Below are 24,666 nucleotides of genomic sequence, written 5' to 3'. Positions count from 1 at the left end.
TTTTCCCTTTATTTTTCCCCATATAAAGTATTTCTAAGTTATAAAATATACAGTCCAAGCCTGAAGTCTAAGGCTTTCCAGTGGAAATCATTGATCTAAATTTGCTCCTTTTAGATTTGCTTGAATGTGCTTTGATGAGACGCTGTTTTGGTGTTTAACTGCATATGAGAGGATAATTTCTGGACATGTAAATAAAAGCATCTTGCATGTGGGGAAAAGCATCATATCTTGTTGTAAATGATGAATCACTTAGCGCAGAGGCAACTTATCCTTTATTTTATCAAGGGAGGATTGAAAAAATATTAATTTAATTTCATCTATCTATCTATGCATCCATCCAACCATCTACTAAAATAGTAGATATATGCACTGCATAATGTGTGCATTTAATCCCTCTATACCAACATATATATGTGTAAATGTATAACTAGATTCACATATATGCATTTAAATACTCTCCTATATAAACTAACCAGGTTTGTGTGCACATGTGCATATGTAACATGCAGTCTCCATGTGCCTACATGTGGAAAAATATATATAATTTACATATCTAAATGTGGCAACTAATATGTCTATACATGGGGAAAAGTTGCCTGATCAGAGATGTACGTGTGTATGGGTGCCTGTATGTGTAAATCTGTGATCGTGCAGCTCTGTGTATGCATATATTTTATATGCCTGCATATAAGTCTCTATATGTGTGTATATGTCTATATCTAGTCACATATATGTCTGTAGCTATATGTAACTATGTAACAGATAATGTTTTTTACTATCCGATTGAGGTAGGCTTCTGCAGCCTATTGTTTCAGACAACAGATATAAGTTGCGATGGAAGAGGAACGTCGGATTTGGTGTCTGTCCCCCATTTCCAATTATAGATGGATCATTACAGACAGAGAAGTACTGAGAATCCAGACATCTGCTCTTCACATGAATGCACTCACCTCCTAGAGAACAGCCTGCCATCATGCTCTGGAAACTGGTTGAAAATGTCAAGTATGAAGATATCTATGAGGTGAGTATATAATATGCATATAAGTAAGAGAGTATATGTATATTTAAATATACATCTAGCATATAGATACAGGCATGGCTATATAATGCATATATAGTTCTACATATACATCCAGGCAGAAATAGAGACATATACCAGCACACAAGAATATAGAGACGGGAAACTGAGAGTAAATGCTTAAATGCTTATTTATTTGCATATTTGTATTCAGCATGCCGAGTCCTAAACTTTTAATTTTTTTTTTTTCATGGAAAAGCTGTTTGATGCGATTTAATACATCAAAGAAATGATCTGGGGATTCAAATGAGGCAACTTAAAGGCAAGAGTTTGATTGTTTAGACCTCCAATTATATATAATTCGATTAAATATGGACAAATGTTGAGGAAAATTTTTTAAAGAGAGAAAAAACAGAAAAGAAACACAATCCGGTATTCAGGGACTGGATGCATTTCTTTCTTTTGTTTTATATTTTGCAATTCCAAGCTCAGATCAACTCGAATATGGATTTTTTTTATTATTGTTTTTTTCTTGTTTTCACAATCGGATACGTTTTTTACGACTTTTTAATACCTCTACACCAACAGATAAGATGTGCATGTGTACATATACCGGCATTAATTAAGCGGCACATACATTCTTGTGCGTGTGTGAGTTCACACACCCGAACCGATACAGAGGCAGCTCCGCATAGTCTGCGGACACGAAAAGTTGTAAGCTTTATCCAGACCTTATTTTCGAGGTCAAAAAGCAAACCAAGGGGGGAGGGAAAAAAAAATCACAGCTCAAACACTGCGAAACCTTTCTTAATTTTGCACGTTTTCCTGAGCCGGATCTTTCCCAAACGGGCTCCGCGAAAGTATTCCCTGTAAGTTAAACGGGCGTGCGGGATTTTCTCAGAAACGAGGGGAGGGAAAAAAAAGAAAATAAAAAAACTGAAAAGATGAGTGAGGATGGCGCTCCACAAAATAATATTTAAATATTTTTTTGTATTGTTTTTATTTTTCAATTGAGTGGGAGGCGTTTGCACGGCGATCAAGGGGGGAGATTTTCAGAAGGGCGCAATCCGCGGGAGCTGCTCCGAGGGGAGGCGGCCGGGAAGGGGTCGGGGACAAGGAAGGGACCGGGCACAGGACAAGGGCCGGGAATGGACTGTGCTCTGAGCAGGGACTGGGGACCGAGCAGGGGCTGGTCAGGGACGTGGCAGGGTCTAGGAAGGGGCTGGGGATCGAACAGGGACCAGCGTCGGGGCAGGGAGCGGGGACTGAACAGAGGCCGGGAGAGGACTGAGCACTGAGCCGGGACCGGAGACAGGGCAGGGACTGAAACCGGACAGGAGCCGGGGGCGGACCGGGCAGCAACCGGGGACCGCGAAAGGACCGGGCAGGGGTTGGGTACCAAGGACAGAAGGGATATCGAGCGAGGGGCTGGCTACTGGGCAGGGACCAGGGATCGGGCAGCGGACGTGTACTGGGAAGCGGACGGGCAGGAGCAGGGCAGGGTTGGGGATCGGGAAGCGGCCGCAGCCCCCGGGGAAGCGCCGTCGGGGCCGCCCCATCCCCATCCCCAGCCCCGCCGCGCCGCCCGCAGCCCTCCCCTCCGGGAGCGCCTTGGCACTTACAGAGGGGAAACTCCCGGGAAAAGCGCAGAAAGAGACCGAGGGAAGGTACAGCTCCGGCTGCTCCCGGCCGGAGAAAGGACGGGATGGAGGGAAGCGGGGAGGGGACCCGCCGGCCGCACGGGAGAAAAGGCTCCACTCCCAAAAGCTGCCGTCAGGCTAATTATTATCGGCAAAATCCAGCATTTGCAGAAGGAGCAGAGAATGAGCACACAAACGTGTGTGTGTGTGCGTGTGAGTGTGCGTGTGTGTGTGTGTGCGTGTCCCCGCGTGTCCCCAGCCCGCTAAGCCCTCGCTGCTTTTCCCTCCCCATCTCCCGGCACAGCCCGGCCATTGTCTCTGCCCGCAGCAGCAGGCGACAAAACATCTCCCGTCCCTGCTGCCGAGGGATGAGGGCTTTTTTTCCACCCTGCTTTTGAAAGGGGGTTATAAGGCGCTGTGGATTTACGGACACCCACGTTTGTAGATTGCCGTGGGAGAGAAGAGTTGGGGGAGCGGTTGGGTGGGATTTGGCTGCAGGCAGAGTCTATCCTAACTTGGGGATGAGCTCCAGGGCATTTTGTAACGTGTAGCCTTGCCAAAAAAAAAAAAAAAAAAAAAAAAAAAAAAAAAAAAGTTGTCTTTTTTTTAAGAGCTGAAACCTTCTAGATTTATGTAAAAAAATTTTCTTTCTCTTCTTTCCGATTTATAATTAACAACAGCATGGTAGAGGCGTCTCAGCCACTTAAACTGAATCTGTTCTTAAAACAAAAGTGTGTGTGTGTGTGTGTGTGTGTGTGTGTGCGTGTGCGTGCAGGGGGGGCAGCTCTGGGAAGTGTGAGTCTATTTAGGAAGGAACGTAAGTTGAACTTTAACAGAAATGGCAGACAGTCCAGTTGAACGGGTTCCTGCAACATCAAAAAGGTTTTATATCGCCCCTGGCTTTGCCTCAAAACTATAAATTTACTATCCTTTAAAATTCACTCCATGCATTTTACATTTGGGGGGAAATCGGGAGATATATATACGTTTTGGTTTTTTTTTTTTTTTTCATATCGGGAGGTAGAAAGATGATTCAGACAAAAAAAATAAAAAAAAAAAGTGGAGCCCAACAATGCAGATTCAAGTATTTATTTGGCTATTGCAAATAAATACGATCTGTAACACGCACCAGAAAGGCTTAATCTTCACTGTAAATATATATATATGTTACAGAGACTACATGTTTCTTCTTCCATTCCTTCAAAATTACCAATTAAAAAAAAGAAAAGAAAAGCCTCTTTTTGCTTAAAAACCCCAACAACAAAATGTAAGAACAAAAGCACCAAAGGCAATCAATTCCTCGTATTAGGAATGTATAATTAAATATATATTAAAACGGAAAGGAAATATACTTCTTCTTCTTCTTCTTCTTCTTCTTCTTCTTCTTCTTCTTCTTCTTCTTCTTCTTCTTCTTCTTCTTCTTCTTTTCCCTTGCCTCAAGCATTGCTTCATCGCGCTTCCTTGCTCCAGCTCAGCAGTGTCTACTTTCCGCATCTTCCTCCGCTCGAGTTAATTGAAGTTCTGCCTCTTACTCGCTAAACTTTTTCCCCCCCTCTCCCTCTCCCCAAACTCTGCCTCTGCCAGCCCCCCTCGTCTGATTACATCTAGTAATTCTCCACTGAATGAACGTCATTTACAATAGTAGGGGAGCTCTCGAGCTGGCTGCCAGCTTCACGCTCCATTTGGTCCTGCATTCTCCCTTTAAAGTAGTCGTGTAATATTAATAGTCATGAATATCAATTATTATGAGGCGGTGTAGAGAAGGAAAGGGAGGAAGGGGTAGCGGAGCAGTCTGAGCCTAGCCTTGGGTTGAAGAGGATTGTATTTGGGAGCTCAAAGGCAAAAAAAAAAAAAAAAAAACCAACCAAAAAAACAAAACCAACAAAAACAAAAAAAAGGAGGAAAAAAAAAACCCGAGAGGGAGGGGTAAATCATATATGTAGATAGAGGTTTTCAGGCTCGGTTTTGGGGGCACTGGTCTTTTTTTTTTTCTTTTTTTTTCTTAACCTTTTTTTTTTTTTTTTGATGGATAGACTTCGAAATATCTCAAGCTGCTCTCCTGTGTCCAACACGTCCCTTTGCAGATCTCCTTGATATTTTTCCCTCCAATTGTTAGTATTATCACCATTATTTTATTTTTAGCTATTACAAGACTTTTTTTATTTCCAGATGTTAGTCCACACCTATTCCGCCATGGTGAGTTTGGATCCATGTTGTACTAGAATTGCATGTTCTCTCTCTCTCTCTCGATCTGTTGTGTCTCTCTCTCCCTCTCTCTGTCTTTTTAAACGCCTTTGGCTTGGTAATTTAGCACAATAATTGGAGGAGGCTTGCAGCTGCTTCTCCCTTTTTGCATTGTGTGTTCCCGATTTCAGCCAGGGGAGTCTGGGGGGGAGAGCAGGGGGAAAAAGAACTTTTTTTCATTGTTGTTTTTCTTTTTTTTTTTTTTTTTAATGCCATGTGTGCCATTGCTTGTGGGGGTTTGAACTACACTTTGTGGAATAGATATTTTTCTTGTTTACTTTAACCTCACAGCTTCAGTGCGTTGGAGTTGGACAAAACTCCTCTCCCACCTTTTCTCTGAAGCCTCCACACACTCCCCCCACCCCCTATCCCCCACACCCCAAAGACTTTTCATTACAATTAACCCCCACCCCATTCTCCGGAATATAATATTGGAAAAGGAAACAAAAGACACTGGAAGTTGCTGCAGAAATCATAGCGCCAGGATTTGTTCAACACCGATGTTTCATTTTTATTTTATTTTATTTTATTTTAATTTATTTTTAAGAGGTAGACTCCCTTGAAACAAAGATTCCCTGTAATTTTTATTTTTGGCTTTCTTTTTTTTTTTTTTTTCTTTTCCTTTTTTTTTTTTTTTTTTTTTTTTTTTTTTTCCAAGTCCTTTTTCACACAACTTCTCACCTCGGAGTCTTCCGAGAAGTGCAACTTTCTTTTTGGGCTTTTCCACGTGAAAATGGGTTGGTGATTTTGAGTTACAGGACTTGAGCAGAGGGAATAAACAGATGTTGGGAAACTTTAGGCAGGAGAAGGGGTGGGTTGTCTGGATAGACGGGTGGTTTGGTGCTCTTACTTTTTAATGTTTTCTTTTCCCCCTTTGGTTTGATTTGAGGGGGCTGTGGATTGGGAATTATACTACTGGTCTGAAATTGCAGATCGTACATGTATTTGGAGCACTAGTCCTACATTTTTAATTATGACATTTAGCAATTCTCCCTCACACCCCCTCCCCTTCCCCCTTCCTTGATAGTTCCTGGGAATAGACAAGACGTGGGTGCAAAACATCGGAACATTTCTAATAAGTAGAGGGAGAAGGGGGCACATCTGAATCCCACTTTCCAGCTGTTTATTTCCTATTTTATTTTATTTAGCTCCGGGGTGGGTTTGTGCTCTGTTTGATTTTTCGTGGGAGTTTTTTTGGTTGCTTTTGGTTTGTTGTTTGTTTTTTTTTTTTTTTTTTTTTTTCTAAAAAAAGTCCTCTTTTTTTTGTTGTTTGTATGTCATTTCGCTTGTAGGACCGGCATGATGGAGTGCCCAGCCACAGTTCCAGGCTGTCCCAGCTGGGATCCGTCTCGCAGGGACCCTACTCCAGCGCTCCTCCGCTCTCTCACACCCCATCCTCGGATTTCCAGCCGCCTTATTTCCCACCCCCCTACCAGCCTCTTCCTTACCACCAAAGCCAGGACCCTTACTCCCATGTCAATGACCCCTACTCCCTAAACCCCTTGCATCAGCCCCAGCAGCACCCCTGGGGACAGAGGCAGAGGCAAGAGGTGGGATCAGAAACCGGGTCACTGCTGCCACAGCCTCGGGCCGCCCTGCCCCAGCTCTCGGGACTGGACCCCAGGCGGGACTACCACTCAGTACGGAGGCCAGATGTCCTCCTGCACTCAGCTCACCATGGCCTTGACTCCGGCATGGGGGACAGCCTTTCTCTGCATGGCATCGGACACCCAGGGATGGAGGAGGTCCAGGTAAGGCACCGCGCTTCTTTCTCCTGGGCAGTGCAGCTGCAGCCCCCGTCCCTGGGCTGGGAATGGTCACTGAGGGATTTCCAGCAATATTGCTGTGGGTTGCCATTCTTTTTCCACACCGCGTTTGTAACTGTGGTACTCCCCCTCCTTCTCCCTCTCCCTCTATTTTTTTTTTTTTAATAAGAGAATTTATTTCCTCGCTGTCACGCACAGGCTCTCCTTTATAAACCCTCCCCTACATGGCAAAGCAGCAAAGTGCAGGGGGAAGGCAGACATGCTGCTCTAAATATTCCACGTGTTTCAAAAGCTGGCAGAGTTCAAGCTTGGCTTTTCAAATTCCAGTTATTTCCCATGCAATCTCATCTTCCACTCCCCTCCACCCTCCCCCTCCTCCCCCCAACCAATTTCCTGCCGTTCAGAGATTTTGATGAAACTGTCGAATTACTACATTTTTCATCTGTGAGGGAGGGAAATTATAAACAAAACCCAAATCAAAAGCAATAACTGGTGATCAGGAACAAGTCCCTTGTCCGTCCCCTCACCCCTTCATTTGTTAAGTTGCTTGGTAAGGTAACGCTGATTTTAAGTAGTTTCATGCCCTCTTTTGGATAACAAAGGAGTTTCGCCGGGCTCAAAGCACAGTATTTCCCAGTTTTCTTCCATCCCACGCGAAACTCATCATCACGTGTTATTCCCTAAAAACAGAAGGACCCTTAACAGCTTCGCTGCTGGGGCGGTCTACACCTTGCTGGAGCAGGACATGGCCAGCCCGTGGGGACACCCGAGGCGGCGATTGGAGCCTCCAGGGTCCAAGTCCTGTCTCAGGCTCTCCTAATCGGGATTTTGGGGTTGCCCTCCATGCGTTTTTATTTTTTTCCTACCCAAAATTTCTTTATCATATATCATATCTGTATATGCATTTAGTCTTGGGATAGATAAAGGTATGGACCACTGAATAAAATAACGACTTCAAAGTTACAGAAAGGGAAAAAGAAAGGGGGAAAGAGGAACTGGGAAGATAAAAAATAGCCGTGAAGAAGGATGTTGCTGAACATGAGAGGAATCAGCGGCAGGAAAGCGGAGGGGATGCATTGCTTTGGCTTGAGGCTTGTCTTAGGGCTGCACGAGAAAATCCCCGAGCTTTGCTGGGGCGAAATGTTTTCGAAAACGAAAGGTTTTGCTCTTTGGATATGCTCCTGCCTCCGAGCTCGGTGACCGTCGGGTCGCTGCTTTCTGCGGGTTTCCGAGGTGGCTTTGAGACCTGGGGGCAGCCCCTGGCCGCCGCGGGTGCGATGCGCAGGTCTCGTCTCGCATTCCTGGCTCAGACAAAGTGGTTTGCAAGTCAAGGCGAGTTTTACCTCTGTGAATGCAGAAAGCAGATCGCCCTCCTCCTTCGTCTCTGCAACCGAGAGGTGTTAGCTACTGTTTGTGCCTGGATATTTACACTTTCCCCAAAGAATGGCTGGTAATTGTTGTGCTTTTGTGAGAGTAAAACAGAGGAGAGGGAAAGAAAGAGATGAAAAGAAGAAAAAGATAAAATGCAGAAATGACGAAAGGAGAGAGGAAAAGAAGAGGAGATAGAGGAGAGAGGGAAAGGAGGGGGAAAGATAGGGAAGGAAAGAAAGAAAGACATAAAGAAGAGAAGGGAGAGAAGAAATAATAGAAAAGAAGGAGCTCAAATAAAGCAGTTCTCCATCCGTCTCCCCATAAAACATCCCTTCTGCGGGAAGGGCACTGCACCGGTGGAAAGTGCCTCCCCTCGATGCCCTGGGAGCATCGGAGCCACCCGCGGCCACCCGCAACCTGCTCGCCGGGGCTGGTGGGGCCTGGATGGGGATAGGATGGGACAGGCGAGGCTGTGGACCTGCAGGATGGGGTTCTTGGTTTGGGGTACTGAGACAGCAGGAAATTAAACAGGCCCTTTATTTCTGAAAGTTTGTTCCCAGGTTGGTGGAGGAGGGGAAGGGGGAGAGGAGGGTATCCCAAGGAGAAACACGTGAAGGAAGATGTGTCCAACTGCAAGTTAAAGCAGGCAGGAGGGAAAGCAGCCCAGAACTCGCTGCTGCCACTCAGCACTTTCTATTCTTGCCCCTCCACTAGTGACAGATGAAGTTGGGCACTTTTCCATCTTGATATTTAACATGGATTTATTCTAGATTCGAGGAACCTTTTCTAGTAACAGGAATTTTTATTCAGGCGATGTATACTCATTATCCACCATCACTATATATAATTTTCAGGAAGGGTTTCAAATACTGGGTTTTTCTTATTTCAGTAGTCCAAAAAAGTTGAACGGATATCTAGATGTGCAGTTGGATAAAGATGTTTCTCTTTGCTGTAGCTTATGCATGTCTGATCAAATATGTGCCATGAGAATGGGCTGGGCTGAGGAGAAGGAGACAGAGAATGCGTGACAGAAAGAAACAGTGGTTATTTTATAAACACCAAATCCAGTCCATGTGTGAGCCATTGTCCAGGGCTAGAATTAAGTGATTGTAACATGATAGCGCTCTGTTATTGTAAACAGGACACACTGTATTGCTATTGCTGCCCCTCTCGAGAGGAATTTTCAATCCACGATTTACAGAAAGGGAACAGAGAAGCCAATACCTACTCATTGAACAAAAATTTGCATCATCTAATAGGGACTCCGGAAAAAAATCCACCATTGCACTCCCAGATATTTTTCCCACCGTCTGGGTGAAAATAGGGTTACAGTAATAGAGGATTCGATGAATGAAAAATGGAGGGGGAAATTCAGATTCTGTAGACTCTTTGAGGGAAAAAATAGAGCTCAGTTTTTAAGGTTTTCACTCAGACGTATCCACAGAAGTTGAATAAGGTGGTTATAGGTAGTACTTAGGAAGCTTCATGCTATCAGATTATTGGAGGAGGGAAGGGAGGGGAATCTTCCTCTCCAGATTTTCCAAGTATATCTGGAAACTCATCACCTTTCCCCTCCCTGCACACACACCTCCGCTCCTCCTCCTCCTTACTCACGCTGTTACTACGTACTAGCTAGAGACACGGAAAGTTAAGTTGCACCAAAACACCCAAGTCTCTTATAAAGTAACCCCTGGTATCACTTTTAACTAAAGAAGTCTAGTAATTAAAAGTCTGAGTTGTTTTTCCACGTTTCCGCATGCAGTCCTAATTAAATCTTTACGATCCTCTCTGTGACTATTAACTGCCAGCATGCTGAGCGAATATCCTGTACAAAAACCCAGCAGGAGGGCGTAATTAGATAGAAAATCAGACAGGAGTCTTCTCATTAACTACAACAACTAACCCACGTTGCTGATGGAGCGAGCTGAGTGCACGCACACGCATAAATGGTGCGGGCAACCATCGACTCCAGAGATAAGGCGAGATAAGAAGGAAAGATGAGGAAAAGAGGAAAAAAAAGAAAAAGGGGAGGTGATGTTTCACGTTTACCTCCGTTTCTGTGCCATCGAGGTGCACCACGCTGTACTCCAGCAGGCTGCAGAATTTGCTCATCATCCCTCGTTGGGAGCTGTTCAGGGAAAGGAGGGAAGACTTTGTAATTTTATTTTGTGCCCTTTAGGTATGTAGCCTATTGATTATGAGAGAGAGACACAGCCATGCCCAAACACAGCACATAAGGCACCCTCCGTTTGAGGGTGGATTCAAGGAAAATGAAAGGAAAGCTCTCATAGAAAATATTGTTCCATCGTATTTTGGGGAAATGCAATTTTCAACTAAACCACATTCCATCCGGAATGTCTCCGCTGAGCACAGAGACGGAGATAAGGGCCGGATCCGAATAAGCTCAGCTTCTCGGCATAGCAAAGATAAAGTTAAAATCGTGGTGAAGTAAATCATTGCATTGCTGTAAAGGTGCTTTGCTTATCAAGGAAAAACGTGACAACTCCCCAGATATGCAATAACACTGAAAAATCCAAACTCTTTAGTAAAAGTAGTGGGAAAAATAAAATAATAAAGCCAAGAAACCTAAAGGTGCCCCTTCACCTCAGAAGTTACCCTAAAACGGAACCTGTCAGTAATCTGCTATAAATTTTTCTTATGACACCTCTTTTATTCCGGACATGTCTTTACTGTACCAAAAGCAGATTCAGCAGTAATTTTGGTTTGTTGGGGGGGGGGGGGGGGGGTTGTGTATCCCACTTTCATTTTGAGAAACGAAACCCAACATTTGCTATGTCCTCTGTGCCCGTCTTTGTTCTCTTCCCTGCTAAAGAAGTTAATGCCATAATAACAGGTGTGTTCCTCGGCAGGCTGGAAAAGAAAGGGGAAAAAAAGGGGGAAACAAGACTTTGAAATTCGGAGACTGTTTTTTCCTAGGCAATCAATGTGATGGTTCATACTTTTGATAATGTGTATTCCTGCTCCTCCCTCCCCGTCCCCACTAATTCCGGACATGGAAGCAACCGCGGGAGCTGTAAATCTCTTTCTGCTCGTCCCCTGTACAATGTGGGCGTTGCACTGCGCTCCGAAAGGCTCAGGCTTTAATTAAAAGTCCATAATGTAAACTCTGATATATAAAAAGTAAATGGCCCTTGAATTAGTAAGATGTAGCAGGGTTAAACAAACAAACAAACCAAAAAAAAAAAAAAGAAAAAAAAAAAAAGGAGGAGGGGGAGGAAAGGGGAGGGAGCATTTAAGTTGTCCTTAATCGTGTTCATTTATGTGATGCAATAGATCTTGCAGATGTTGCCAAATTGCCACATTTTCAAAGGAAGAAATATAAAGCTTTATGGAATGCAAAGAAGTCTATGTGATATCTATGTTTTATAAGATAACAAAACCAGTATTGCACCACATATGCTTCACATCTCCTTTTGTTTTATTAGAAAACTATATAATTTGTAAGAATTTAATTTCCTTGTCGATTGGGGGAAATAATAATAACAACAATAATAATAACAACAATAAAAAAAATACCTCCTCCCCTAGTGAATTAATAAAAATGGAAATAACAGGGACTCCAGTTTGGAATGACATGATTTATGTACGTGATTCTTTAATATCCAGTCAATTTGAATAGTGATGTTTTTATATCCACAGTCAGTTGAAGATGCCAATAACAGCGGTATGAACTTATTGGACCAGTCTGTCATTAAAAAAGGTATGGATTATTCCAACAAGCTAGACAAACTTTTACTGTGTAGCGATATCTTCATGATATATTTTGACTTTGGGGCAATGAATTTCTCCGGGAAGCAGGCACCCACGGCAGCAAATGAATAGTTGATTGGATCAGCGGATAGAGTGAAGGGATAAGACATGAGAAAGGAAAAATTTATATCCCCGCCTCCCCTGCCCTTCAAAGGGTTTAATTACACGAATGCTCTCTAATGGGGCACCCCGTGCTCCAATGCAGTTTCCACCGTCCCCCTTCCCTCCCCTTCTCCCCCCGATAGTCTTCGGTGGGGACCCCTTGGCTTTTAATGGGGAAGGTGTTGATTCCCTTTGGGGCTTAAATGCATTTCCCAGGCGAATCAAACGCGGAGAGGAGAGAAAGAGATGCCCATGGAAAGGCAGACTCAGCCCCCTTCCTGCTCCCTCCAAGATTCCCCCCTTCCCCATGCCCATTTTTTACATCTTTCTACATATGCGCCCATGATTTAGTGTAACTGCAGAATCACCCCATACTGTTAAAGCGAATGTGATATTAACAAATGTTTGCAGTCTCTTGTACAGCTGTAAGCAAAATAATTAACTAATTAAACTAATTAAATGTAATTACAATAACTCATTTTGGGCGTATTGCAGCTGCTTAATTTTTTTACATTTCTCTGACAGTCACTCGAAGATGCTTGGCGATTAGTGTTGTGTTATGCTGGTAGACATTAAACAGATCACACGCTGCAAATGGAGGGAAAGCTATCTTTAATTATCTAAGGAGTTTCTATTTCTAGATTCAATTTTAAGAACCAGAGATGAGGTTTAAAAACGCTGTCCCTTATGCTTACTATCAACGGCAGTTATCTCCAGGACCTTGTTATTTGTCAAATGCGCACAAATAGTTTAACAGTGACGATTTTCTAGGATGTAAAGCAAAATAACAGGGAGGGTTTTTATCTAAAATGTGTTGAAGGCAGCATGAGGTCTTTCCGTGTATTTATTGTTTGTTTTGTTGCTGGTTGTTTGGGGTTTTGATTTTTTCTTTTTAATTTAAATATCCATGTACGGTCTCTCTTTCACACACAAGATCAAGGTCTGGTTATTTGAGCGAGGACTAATGAAAACTTGAAGACCATTTGACAGCACCATTTATGACTATTGGTTGAAAGGTCGAAAGGTTTGGGGTTTTTTTAAGAAATAGAAAGTTACTTAACTTTAAAAAGGAAAAAAAAAAAGAAGGCTTGTGTGTTTGTGTTGTTTTGGTTCAGTTTGAATGTTTGGTGGGGTTTATACTCAAGGTCTGTAACCTGATGGTTTCTGGTTGCATTTTTAACTTTTTTTTCCTCACTCTCCTCCCTCTTCCCCACCCCCTCTTGACACCTCATACACTCCCTCTTGGGTGCATTTGATTAATTGGCACTTGATTTGTGGTCGAGAGACTCTTTTCTAAGGTTATTCCATGATGGTCTTTCGCAGAATACATAATCCAAAACACTCTTTTTCTTTTTTTTTTTTTTTTTTTTCTTTTTTCTTTTAACACACAGCACGCCTGTGTCTCTCCCTCCTTCAGCTGACGAGGACAGCGGAGACATTCCATGTGCGTGCTGGGTGGTGCAATTAGACAGCGAGTAGCACTAGAATGTGAATGCCTGCAATTATTACGTATTAGGTAGAGGTTTTTATATGCATTAGGCATATATTTAGGTGTGCTTCGTGTGTGTGGGCATTGCAATGGCCCCAGATGGAGCAGCTGCTGCCTAAAGAGACCCAGTCCCATCTAGGTGGGATTACTGGTGCCTATTTGCAGCCAGAAGAGATACTCTGAGTTAACACATGATGAACAGGAGACACATGCTCTTTGGAAATAAGGTTACTAAGAATGAGCTTGAGATGCATTTGCAACTGTTTCAAAGTCACTGTGGTAGTATTTTCTTCCTTAGAAGCAAGGCTGAGATCCAAGAAACTTTCCAGCATAAAGGAATATTGTATTATTTTTTCATTCCTTTTTTTTTTTTCCCCATAGCGAGTTTCCTGGGTGCAGAGGAAGAGAAATGGGTAATAAATAGCAGGTCACATTTGTGGTAGTCAATATTTAATCAGGACGAGGGAAGGAGCAACATAGTGTTCAGTATCAATTTTGTTTTGTTCCCTGCAGTTTGTAGCTGTGAGGGTGTACTTTAAAACAAGAACAAGATATTTAAACTCTATGGGTCGTTCTTGCAAGCAGATGGCACAGATAGATAGACAGACATACAGGTATTGACAGATTTTTGTGCAGTGGAACAGTCCTGTGACTCATATTCGGTAGACGAGGGTTGCAGGGGGTCTGCTTCACCCAATCCTAGTTCAGTGCCTAAAATTCTTTCATTGCAAAGTAGTGGGAAAAGTGTGATGGGGACTTGAAGCCTAAACTTAATTATATCACCCAGGCTGTGTCTGTTCCTTTATGGCCTCTGAGGCCTGCAGAGGGAATTATCACTCTATGCAAAAGCTTTGCCAAAATATTAAGGAAATTATATAGGGATTCATACACAGCTATTGATTTATCTCACGTATCGATCCCACACAACAGCTTACATATACCCAGGCTCTTGTTATGTTTGCTATCTGAGCTTACTTGACATTTCTGAAGTAATTTAGTTAAGAGGAAATGAGTTGTTCCCAGTAGAGAGAGCAAACGAGTGGAGTGAAGGTAGCCAGCGTGATAAATGGCTCTTTCATTTGGAGATCTCCAGAGCTCGTTTAAGGCTAATTTTCTGTATTAGCCCCCTTTGAGCTATTAATGCAATAGGCAGGGACCGTGGCCCCTTGTCTCTTAGCTGCCCCATTAGAGCAAGCATTAAGCTACCAAGCCTGAACTCCACCGTGGTGGTGGTGGCGCTGAAATAATGAAAGGTGCTTTTTAAACTCCCTTAATCTAAACTGGCAGAGGGTGGTTAATACGATTTGAAGGGGGCTGGTCAATGAACAATCAATAAACTAATAATGAGAAGGATGCGGTACATTAACAGTCTAAAAATCCAACAAGACATTAAAAAATCATCTTTAACTCCCACTTCCATTAAGATTTGGGTGGTGGAAGTGGGAGGGAGGGAGCCAGATAAATCATCAAGATGATAATAATCACCAGAAACATTAATATCAGATTTAACTCAGCTTTCAGAGCTTACCGGCTGCACGTTTTGAGGCCTTTCTCTCTATTTTTGCTGAAATGAAGAGAAGGTTTGCCATGTGTCAGGAGTAAAAGATCGGGTCTCCTTGTCAAATGCTCATCTGAAATTTCCTTGGCACTTTCTATGGTGAAAGAAGTTGTCTTCCTGCAAAACCTTGCATGGCCTGAGTCCTAAGTTAATTTTTTGTGACTCTGGGGCACAGTCGGTGACCTTAAAATTATTCTGATGTATTTATTTACTTTCAGCTGTTTCTGACGATCGCCTGCACACTCACATCTGATTTATCATGAAAGGCCATTTTAACTTGAAGACCTTAATTCATGGTCTTGCAAACACGCTCCGTTGTTCCTCCTGTTTTAAGGAAACACATGAGAGAAGGTGTCTTAACCTTTTGTTTTTAGCTGTTAATAATCCAGAGTTTCCTTCCCACCCCTCGGAACAGCTGATCAATGATTAACTGAGAATCACTCTGGCCTCAGCTTTTCAGGTGATAGATCTGGGGCTCAAGAGACGGTGCTTCAATGCCACCCATTTTCGTGCTCATTCCCGGGTTACCCACTGAACCTGAGGATCCCCTTTAATGAAATGCAAAACAGTTTCGGGGGAATACATTCCACCTTGAAATTCAGTCCCAGCTTTCAGGGGACGGGGACTGCGGAGGGGGAGAGGGGCGGGAGGAGAGGAAGGGACGAGGAGGACAGAAGGAAATGCGAGATGAACGCGCACTTTTTGTGTTTGTTCCTTAAAATTAAGATAAAACCCGGGTCTCTAGTTTCAGTCTCTAAGACGCTGCTCCCGGACGTTTTAGGCTTGGCTACTGAGTCAGACCGAATCACCACTTACAGCAAAGTCCTGCTGTTAGCATGGACAAAGAACTTCTTACTCATTTAAAGCCCCGGCAGAGTAAAAAAAAATTGAAAGTAGTTTGATAGTTTATTAGTAATTAAGTTGTCCACGCCTTTTTTTAGTAAGTAATACAAGAAATATTTCTTCTGATTGATAATTTAACTGACTGTTTGACTACGATATTATTTAGCTGGGTTATTGCAATGATAGCCATAGTTTAAACCCTTATTGAACAGCTGTTTGCAGGACATAAGTCTAATATTTCTTTAGTTTTACTGTCGTCAAAACAGCTTTTTTCACCCCACCTCCACTTGTGCGTTCACATTTGTGCACATTTTCACACGTTTGCGGCGAGCAGCCCAACAGAAATCCACCACCACCAAAAAAAAAAAAAAAAAAAAAAAAAAAAAAAAGGGAAAGAAAAAGCCTAAGACTTAATGTATGCACAGAAAATTGTAAACATGTAAAGAACTGAAAGCTTCACGCTGAGTTTCGCCATGCTCCATTTCCCCACCATTTCCTGCTGTCGTTCTAAAGCGATCTCACTCATCTAGAGATCCCGTTTGCAGGAACAGTATGCTTATAATTACTAACAAATCAAGCGGCTACTGTTGCTCTCTCGGTTTATTGATAAGCTGAAGAGAAATGGAAGGGGGAGAAATGACAAAGAGGCTGGGAGTAACCACAGGAGGAGAGAAAGAAAAAAAAAAAAAGAGGGGAGAAAAATAGATAAAGGGATGGAAAAGGAGAGGGGAAAAAAAGAGACAAAGGAGGTAAATAAGGAAAAATAAAAGAAAGGAGAAAGCAGAGATTTTGAAAGGAGGGATTATGTATTTGTGAGTGCTCACACACACGCAGCAAGTAGAGTTTGGGAGTGAAAGAAAATCGAACAGTTTCTGCTAGGGATGACAAGAACTAAATGGGATAAAGTGAAAGCAGGAGTGGTGGGGACGCTGTGTGGATACGTGAGTGTTATTCTGTGTCATTTCAGCAGTTGTGGCAGTCCCTGACCAACTGGGGAAGTTGACATTGGCTAAAAATACACTCTGCATTCGGGTTTATTTACATACACGCAGGGATTTGACACATGCAGCTGCACGCAGGGACGTGGAGATCTCACCCACAAAAGCTCCACGTTCTGTTATCTCTGCTGGTGTCTGGGCTGTGTCTGAAAAGCTCCAGCCATGATAAACATATAGATATGATATAGATAGAGATAATTCATTCCATGGCAAACACTTTTTTGAGGCAGCATTAGGTAATTTACAGAAGATATAGAGCCTAGATAGAATAGATCTCTCTGAAGCTATGAAATCGCAATAGATATGCTTACACCGCCTGGCAAGCCTCTCAAACGGGTTCAGAGCTATCAGGCTCCAGCTGATGGGTTTGTTCATGCCGTCCTTTTCAGGGAAACATTGCTAGGAAAAGACGCTGAGGAGCTCTCAGCATAGCAGGGAAGGGAGCCAGCCTTCTTCCCAAAAGCAATTTGCAAGGGGAAAAAAAAAAACCACCGAGCACGTGAAAATCCATAATTCAAAGGTTAACTAATGTAATGAGTGCTCCAAAAGGCCAAAGCGAGCGGGGTGAGGCACATTTAAGCATTGCACGGGTCCTTCTCTCTTTAGTGAGTTTGGACTAAGATCAGATGTTTGTGGAATTGCTGCCTCTTGTTTAATTTCTCAGTTCAGTGGACAGTGACCTGATAAACTGGTCACTAAATATAGCCACGGTAAAGGTGTACTCGAAACACAGAGCCCATGTGTTTGTCCCAAGAAAAAAAATCATGAAAATCTGTCTGGTGGCACTGCTTTATTTCAACTTTTTTTTTTTTTTAATTTTATTTCTATTTTTTTCTACCTGATGCTTCACTCAGACCGATCATTGTGCATGAAATAAGAGATATATTTATATATAATGAGGGGGAAAATACAAATACAATTTTTTGGTCTGTTGGTACTGCCTCTGATATACAAACGAGTCTTTTCCTATAGAATCAATGGCAAAAAAATCATAATAATAGCAACGAAAGCAGGAGCGGGCCTCTAACTCTTTTATAACTATTTCTGAGCCATTTTCAAACTATTTGAAACTGCCTTTATGAGCTGCATAAAGTGCCTAACTAAAAATAATAGAGAAATAGGAATCCATTTTACTTTCCAATTCCCTGAAGTCAAGCCACTCAAAATAATTTGTTTATACTGGAGACTATATACAAGGCATACGAAGCAATATGTATATCTAAAATCGACATGCCTTTTGGTTTTTAGCTGTTATAGAGCTTTTATTGTGGGGGTCTGGTCTGGCAGTAGGAAATGATCTGCAATAAAAACAGTGAAACACGGTTGTGTCTATTCCATGCACTGAGGTTATAAAATTGGCAATTGCCCAGTAGTTAGCACTTGGTAATATATTAGGATACCCGATCTTATTGTTTAGCAGCTCCAGACAACTTAAATATCCGCTCAGCCCTAATGGTTTGATTCTCCAGATATGTTGCAAATAAACAGGGCTTTTATGACTTAACTGACATGTATTATAACTACCTCAATAGCTGGCATATGTGCATAATAGAACCTTATTATTTGCCGAATTGGTTTTGCAATTGATTGAGTGGAAACGGGAGATTGTGGAGCAGTATCTGCTTGAAGAGGGTGTGTAATCAATTAGTCTTCTCCTCTGAAACATGCCCGCTGGACTGCCAGGGCTCTCCCACCAGCACAAGCCCCAATTTCAGCGTATATTTTCTATAAGGAAATGCGTGTTGCTGCGGATCCGAGAGGAAGCTGCAGTAGCAGCTGTCAGCTCTTATTAACTCCTGCATAAAACATACCTTAAGTATGGTTTGTTATCAATTACTTGCAGAAGTGAAACAACTGGGAAAATGCAGCGAGACTCCCTATAAATTAAAGTGATTGGGTGATTGATTAGAGCACCTGCTGTAAATCATAACAGTTACACACAATTATGAGGGAGTTATTTAAGTTCATTTGTAAACAAAATTCTTGTCACGGGGGAATTGCTCTCAGTTTTAGTTCAACCATTTTTTTTTTGTTTATTTCTGAGTGTGTCTGGTTGCTATTATAGGAATTTGTTCATTATAATCCCTTGGTTACTCTTAAAATAACCTCACTGATTTCTCAGAGAAAAGAAACTCTTATTTTTATCTTGGAGAGAACAACATGGTTTTATTTTGTTTAGTTTCACTTTATCATTCTCTTTTTACTTTTCCCTATAACTACCTTTAAGTATGTGTTGCAGTAACTAAATCAGTTTTATTTAGGGGTAGGAGAGTTCCTTCTAATTCACGGACAGCACAATATGATCAGAGTGGAGAGCACCATGGTTAGGCCAGATACTTTTTTCCTGGTGTTCATTTTTCTGAAGGAAAAGACTCATTTTATTTCATAAACCAGACTTAATAAAAACACAAAGCAATAACAGAGCTGTCTTCTCATTGCTGTATCCTCCAGCCTTGATACTTATTTAAGACAGCAACTCCCTTTGTGTAGTGAATTTATTCCTGGCTCAGCTTAGCACTAATGGAAACATTAGCAAAAAAAAAGTAAATTTTCCTCTTTTTTTCCCCTCCAGAAAGGCGCTGTCCGTTGTACAAAAGGCATCGGGGGGCTCTGGGTGAGACACAGGCTCAAACCCGAAAGTTGCCAGGTGCTTGCCAATATGTATTTTATTTCCCAATGATCAAACCCTGCATAGAGGCTGTACTGTACCACCCTTCTCTCCATCCATCATTCATGGAGCACTTTCCTAGAGGTTGGGGGAGCAGCACCCTTTAGGTTGCTGGAGTTAGCCAGAGATTCAAAACTCCCTTTCATTTTGCTGTTCTGTGCATGTCAGAGAGACTGTGGTTATCCTGTGCTCCTTCATGGCGTGATGGTTTCTCTCTCCCCTCCTCCCCTTTTCTTTCTCCAGTTCCGGTTCCTCCAAAATCTGTTACTTCTTTGATGATGAATAAAGATGGCTTCCTGGGTGGAATTTCAGTCAATACCGGAGAGGTGTTTTGCTCTGTACCTGGCCGCTTGTCTTTGCTTAGCTCAACTTCAAAGTATAAAGTAACTGTGGGAGAAGTTCAAAGACGTCTTTCCCCTCCAGAGTGTCTGAACGCATCCCTCCTAGGAGGAGTACTTAGAAGGTAAGAGGCTGGGGCAAACGTGTGGATGTGTCTGGGCCTTGATGCATGCACCAGAAACCCTTGGTCAACAGCGGAGATGATTTCAAACATGCATTGTTCCTACTGTCAGAGCCTGTGTGTGTAATGCTGGTGATAAGGCAAAAATATGCTGTGTTCAAACATTGGGATGAATATATGGAGAGTAGGGAAATATTTGGCCTTGTTTAGCCACAAATGAAGGAACAGAGACAGAAAGATTTTCTCCTTGTCCATGCACACACACACTTTCTCTCTTTTCTCCTCCTCACACTTCTCTCTTAGAAAGTGGACAAAATAAAATGCCCTGATGGGCGAGTTTCAGGCTGAACTACGAGTATTTCAGGACCTGACGTATTTCTAGGGATTTTCTAGATAAAACCACGAGGTTTGCTCTACATGGCAGTAACGATCCGGCAATTATGTCAGTTATGACACGTGGTGTCACACAAGAAATTGGCAGGGATTCGATAGGCAAACTGTAAGGTAGGCAAGTACCTGACTCAAGAAAAGCCACCAACAGGTAGCTCTGAAAGTCAGAAACTTAGTGCTTAACACAGAGAAAGTTGCTGCAGCTCACAGCCAGTCTCGAGGCCTTTGCTGCTTAATATTTGTGCAAATCACCCACGAATGTCCTGGTGAATTTTGACGAAGACCTCAAAATAGTTGGCAGTGCCAACTTCTGGTACTGAAGAAAGTGGGGAGCAAGGAATAACCCTGAGGTTCGGTTGACACTCCATCATAACAAGTGGGAGACTGTGCTTTTATGTAGAAGCAGCAAGAATTTAAGCTTTGAGGCCATTAGCTGGAAAGGCTACCAGGGAGAAAGGACTTTTTCTTCTTGGCAGTGCCTGAGGGACTGTGAATTGTCAGCACGGCTTGTCTGTAAGAAAGGTGAGCTCAGGCTCTGTCTCCAGTCACAACAGGGGAGAAGCCATGAGGTTACAATATGAAGTACCAGTTCACACGCTCAGGCTGAGAGGGTACAAGATTTCATTCTCTGCGTGTGAGGTAGACACCAGACTGGAATAAAAAACATGACTTTAAACAGGGACAGATGCATGCAAACTGACAATGAATAAACTTCAGATCATGTTTAAAAGTTGCTAATCTTAGAGGAGGAAATAGCTTGAAAACTCCTATAGCAGCAGCTGGGATACACTGGCTCTAAGGCACTTTAAAATAAAGTCGATGTTTGGGGTTCCCCCCTTGTCCCCGCAAAAAATTCTGTGATGACGTCAAGGGCTCTGGCTCCGTGCCTGGAGACGAGGGGGAAAGTTCTGCTACACGCGGTCAGTCACCCAAATATCCACGTGAGAATTAGGGTCTCCTAAAATAGCTGCTGTTCCATGTGAATGTCTGTAATCATTGTTCAGCTGCCAGGGCGAGCAGCAGAGAGATTTTTACTTACAGATGCTAACCTGCCTGCTCCTTCTGTACAGCTACAAATGGAGCAGGGAGAACATCTGAGAGATGCTCTATAGAAAATATAATTACCAAGGTAAAGAGGCATTATTACTGACCTTCAGCAGATTTCTGGACGTGGCCCAAGCCATAATTATTGGCTGCGGCTGACTTCAGTTCCTATCTTGAATCTAAATTTTAAACAAGATTTTGGTTCAGAGCAGATGAGACGTAGAAAGCTGCTCTCTTGCAATTGTGCCACCCAGCCTTATTTACTTCGATATAAAATAGTGGGAAGCCAGTCTGGCTTCTCTGTAGTTCCTGATTTCCTTTCTCTAAGTGCGACTTCTAATTCTTAAGCAAATTTTAAGTAAGAATTAGGAGAGAGTTGGGATAGACTTTGTTCTTAGGTGCCAAAACTCTCCCTAACTTCGCAGGTGGCAAGATTTCATCCCTGGGGGTTTACATATGTATGGGCGTTCGAACAATAGCTCCGAATTTCCCATTCACCCTTTCATTGCCCTTATCAGTAACCTCCGACAGATATTCCAATCTTCCCCCAGGCAATCCATTCCCTCTTTATAACGCACCCTGCCTCAGGTGAGCTCTTCCTCTCAGCATCGCCTCCTCGCACAAGAACACACTCACAGGCGGGAAACAGTTTAATAAATATTTCCCTCCTTTACAATTTATCCACAGGCGCACACATACTCCCTTCGAACTTTTCAGATTTATTTGGTTTTTTTTATCCCCTAGCCTTATTCTGGCTCTTTCCTGGAATTACAGAGGGGTTAATCCTTCTCTACCTTCCTGCCCAACCCTTTTCTACATCTTAATACAAGTTGGTATGATACCCACTTGATCTCTAGATCAGAACCTTTCCATTAATTATTGCTGTTTGGCGTTATTTGATTTCCCCGGATAAAATCGGGAGAAAAGTGGGTTCATCCCCACTTCTACCCCTGGGTGAAATTAAGAAAATCTCAGCAAACCCGAGCAGAAGTCAACACCCCAGAGTCCTTAACGTCGAGTGAAAACCCTCCCAGGCTTCTCTGACTGCACAGACTAAACGTTTCTTCCAGGAACACTGCGGGGTTAATCACGATGTTAATGTCTTTGCAATTCTAGAGCCAAATCGAAAAACGGGGGGAGATCTTTGCGAGAAAGGCTAGAAAAAATCGGTTTGAATTTACCAGCCGGCAGGCGCAAGGCCGCAAATGTCACTTTACTCACCTCCCTGGTGGAAGGTAAGCCGAGGGTCGCAGCTCCCTTCACACCCCTGCTCTGAGCTCCTGTCTGACATTCACAAAAAAAAAAAAAAAAAAAGAAATCCCCAAAACAAACAAAAACAAAACAAACTAAAAACAAACAAACAAACAAAAAACCCCAAAACAACCAAAACCCCACCAACTTTCGGGATCAGGTGGGAAAACCTTGTAGAGGGGAAAATCAGGGTGGGTTAGGAGGAACACCGCCACGGTAAAGAATCCCATTCCCAAAAATGAAGTCACTGGCTGGAGGATCACTGATCCCACTTGGTGGCAAGAGTGAGGGAGCGTGTCTGCATGTGTACGTGTGGATATATGTGTGTACATTTGTGTGCATGTGTAACTCTGCAGGGCAGTCCCGTTCCTCATGCTATTAATTTCCATTCTGTGATCTCCGACTCCAGGTCTACTCCACCCTCCTGCTAATTCGCTCTTCCTGAGCTGATTTATGGCCACTACAAGATGCTCAGTGAGGAAAAATAATGAAAAGCTATTTTCTCCCCCTTTTTTTGGTAAGAAAGCAGAGTAATTTGAGAGTAGCAGAGCTCGGTTTCCCTTAAGGTGGCTGGAGCTGAACAAAGAGACCAACTACTCCTGAAGGAGAGAGGGAAGGACAGACTGAAGTTTCAAGTCATTTCAAGTCAACTAATGTCATTTTGGTGGCCAGAGTGTTTCTTTTATTTGTTGCTGCTGTATCGACAAGGACAAATTAGAGCCACTAGTAAGTTTAGGGTTATGTGCGTGTTTATGCTAAGAGAAGTTGGACTTCCTCCAAAAAAAAAAAAAAAAAAAAAACTAACCAGAATAGTATGGATGCAATTATAAATTATATGTATCTGCATTATACATACACACCGAGAGGCATAAAAATAATCCACTTATCTCTTCTGCGTATAAAGCGAGCACAAATATTTGTGCTAGATATTAACTTTTCAACTATTTTGATTGAGTTACGTGAGCGACAAGACCTTGCCGACTGCAGAGCTGAAGGAAGACTCGCAAAAAGACGGGGGCTGAGGGGAGGGAACTCCTCCTCCACCCGCATGTGGGTGATGCCGAGAGTGCAAGGCTCAGTGTGGGTTACGGGTATAGCTATAGAAGGTGTGAAGCATTTCGATGGGCACAAATGCCCCTGTTAGTGCAGCTTCACCCCCACGGTGTGTGTGGAACACAGTGCGCTCTGATCGCAGCAGCACCAGCCCCTCCCCGAAGCTGGTGTGAGGTTTAAAAGCCTGTGGGGTTGTGCAGTGATGCTAAAATCTGTGTCAAGTGTACAGTAAGGTGCACATTCCCCACCTCTCCTCTGATTCCCTTACAAATCAACAGTTTGCCTCCAGAGAGTTCCCTCCTTTTGGAAGAAACTGCACCTGATGGGGTTTTAGGTTTTATCTCCTTTTTTTTCCTTTTTTCTTTTTTCCTCCTTCCTGCGAGCAGCCAGGTTTAGCATAGCAGCCAGGTTTAGCATAGCTGCTCCTGTATCGCCAGGAACAGGAGCGCTCCGGTCGGCCCCGGCCCGCGTTGCCCGAAGGCTGCCTGGGAGGACCGTGCCCGGCTCGGGAACCCCCCCTCCAGGCTCTGCCGGGTGCCCTCGCCTTCATTAACCGGTCTGATGATTAGCGAGAGCCATTGGAGAGCAGGAGATGACGTTGGAAAGCAGCTCCTGATAGTTAAAAATAACGCGGTCCTGGAGTTATTAGACATACCTGCTTGCTGGAAATCTTCCCCCTCGTCCCTCGGGCGATGCTTTAAAGGGTTTAACGCTTTATTCTAGAGGGGCTGAGCTATAATCTGGTGGAATCCCTCTAGAGTCTGAGGGTTTTTTTTCCCCCTCCTCTTTTCCTCCATTCTGCAGCTACTGTCTTCTTGTGGCATGAAGTACATCAGTAGGAGTTGGATGACACAAACCTCTGTAGGCAAGAAACCTGAAACAAGGCAGGGAGGAAAAATGAATTAGAATTAGAGTTAGAATAATAATTACTTTGTTCACAGAAAAAGTTACCATTAGCTGTTATCTTTCCACCCGGCAGACAAGAGTTCTTGTTGCATGA

General features: G+C 43.1%; 1 protein-coding gene across 5 annotated transcripts in view; it reads left to right on the top strand.

The window, feature by feature from the left end:
* The first annotated feature begins 795 nt into the window (after positions 1–795).
* The window catches only part of TFAP2B (transcription factor AP-2 beta), a 33,523-nt gene continuing 9,652 nt past the window's right edge, over positions 796–24,666 (top strand). The window contains exons 1-6 of one of the 5 annotated variants that reach the window (XM_068183213.1): positions 796–1,021; positions 6,195–6,653; positions 11,700–11,760; positions 19,373–19,447; positions 19,712–19,931; positions 22,479–22,597. In XM_068183213.1, coding sequence (XP_068039314.1) covers positions 941–1,021; positions 6,195–6,653; positions 11,700–11,760; positions 19,373–19,447; positions 19,712–19,931; positions 22,479–22,597 — 1,015 coding nt within the window. In that variant the 5' untranslated portion in view covers positions 796–940. Of the gene's footprint in view, positions 1,022–4,190; positions 4,855–6,194; positions 6,654–11,699; positions 11,761–19,372; positions 19,448–19,711; positions 19,932–22,478; positions 22,598–24,666 lie in introns of those variants that run through there. The other 4 variants (XM_068183218.1, XM_068183215.1, XM_068183216.1 and 1 more) reach the window with 4 other exon arrangements.

This window comes from Anomalospiza imberbis, chromosome 3 (assembly GCF_031753505.1).
Source record: "Anomalospiza imberbis isolate Cuckoo-Finch-1a 21T00152 chromosome 3, ASM3175350v1, whole genome shotgun sequence".
In the NCBI taxonomy this organism is placed as follows: Eukaryota; Metazoa; Chordata; class Aves; order Passeriformes; family Viduidae; genus Anomalospiza; species Anomalospiza imberbis.
This window is presented reverse-complemented; position numbering and strand designations above follow the sequence as displayed.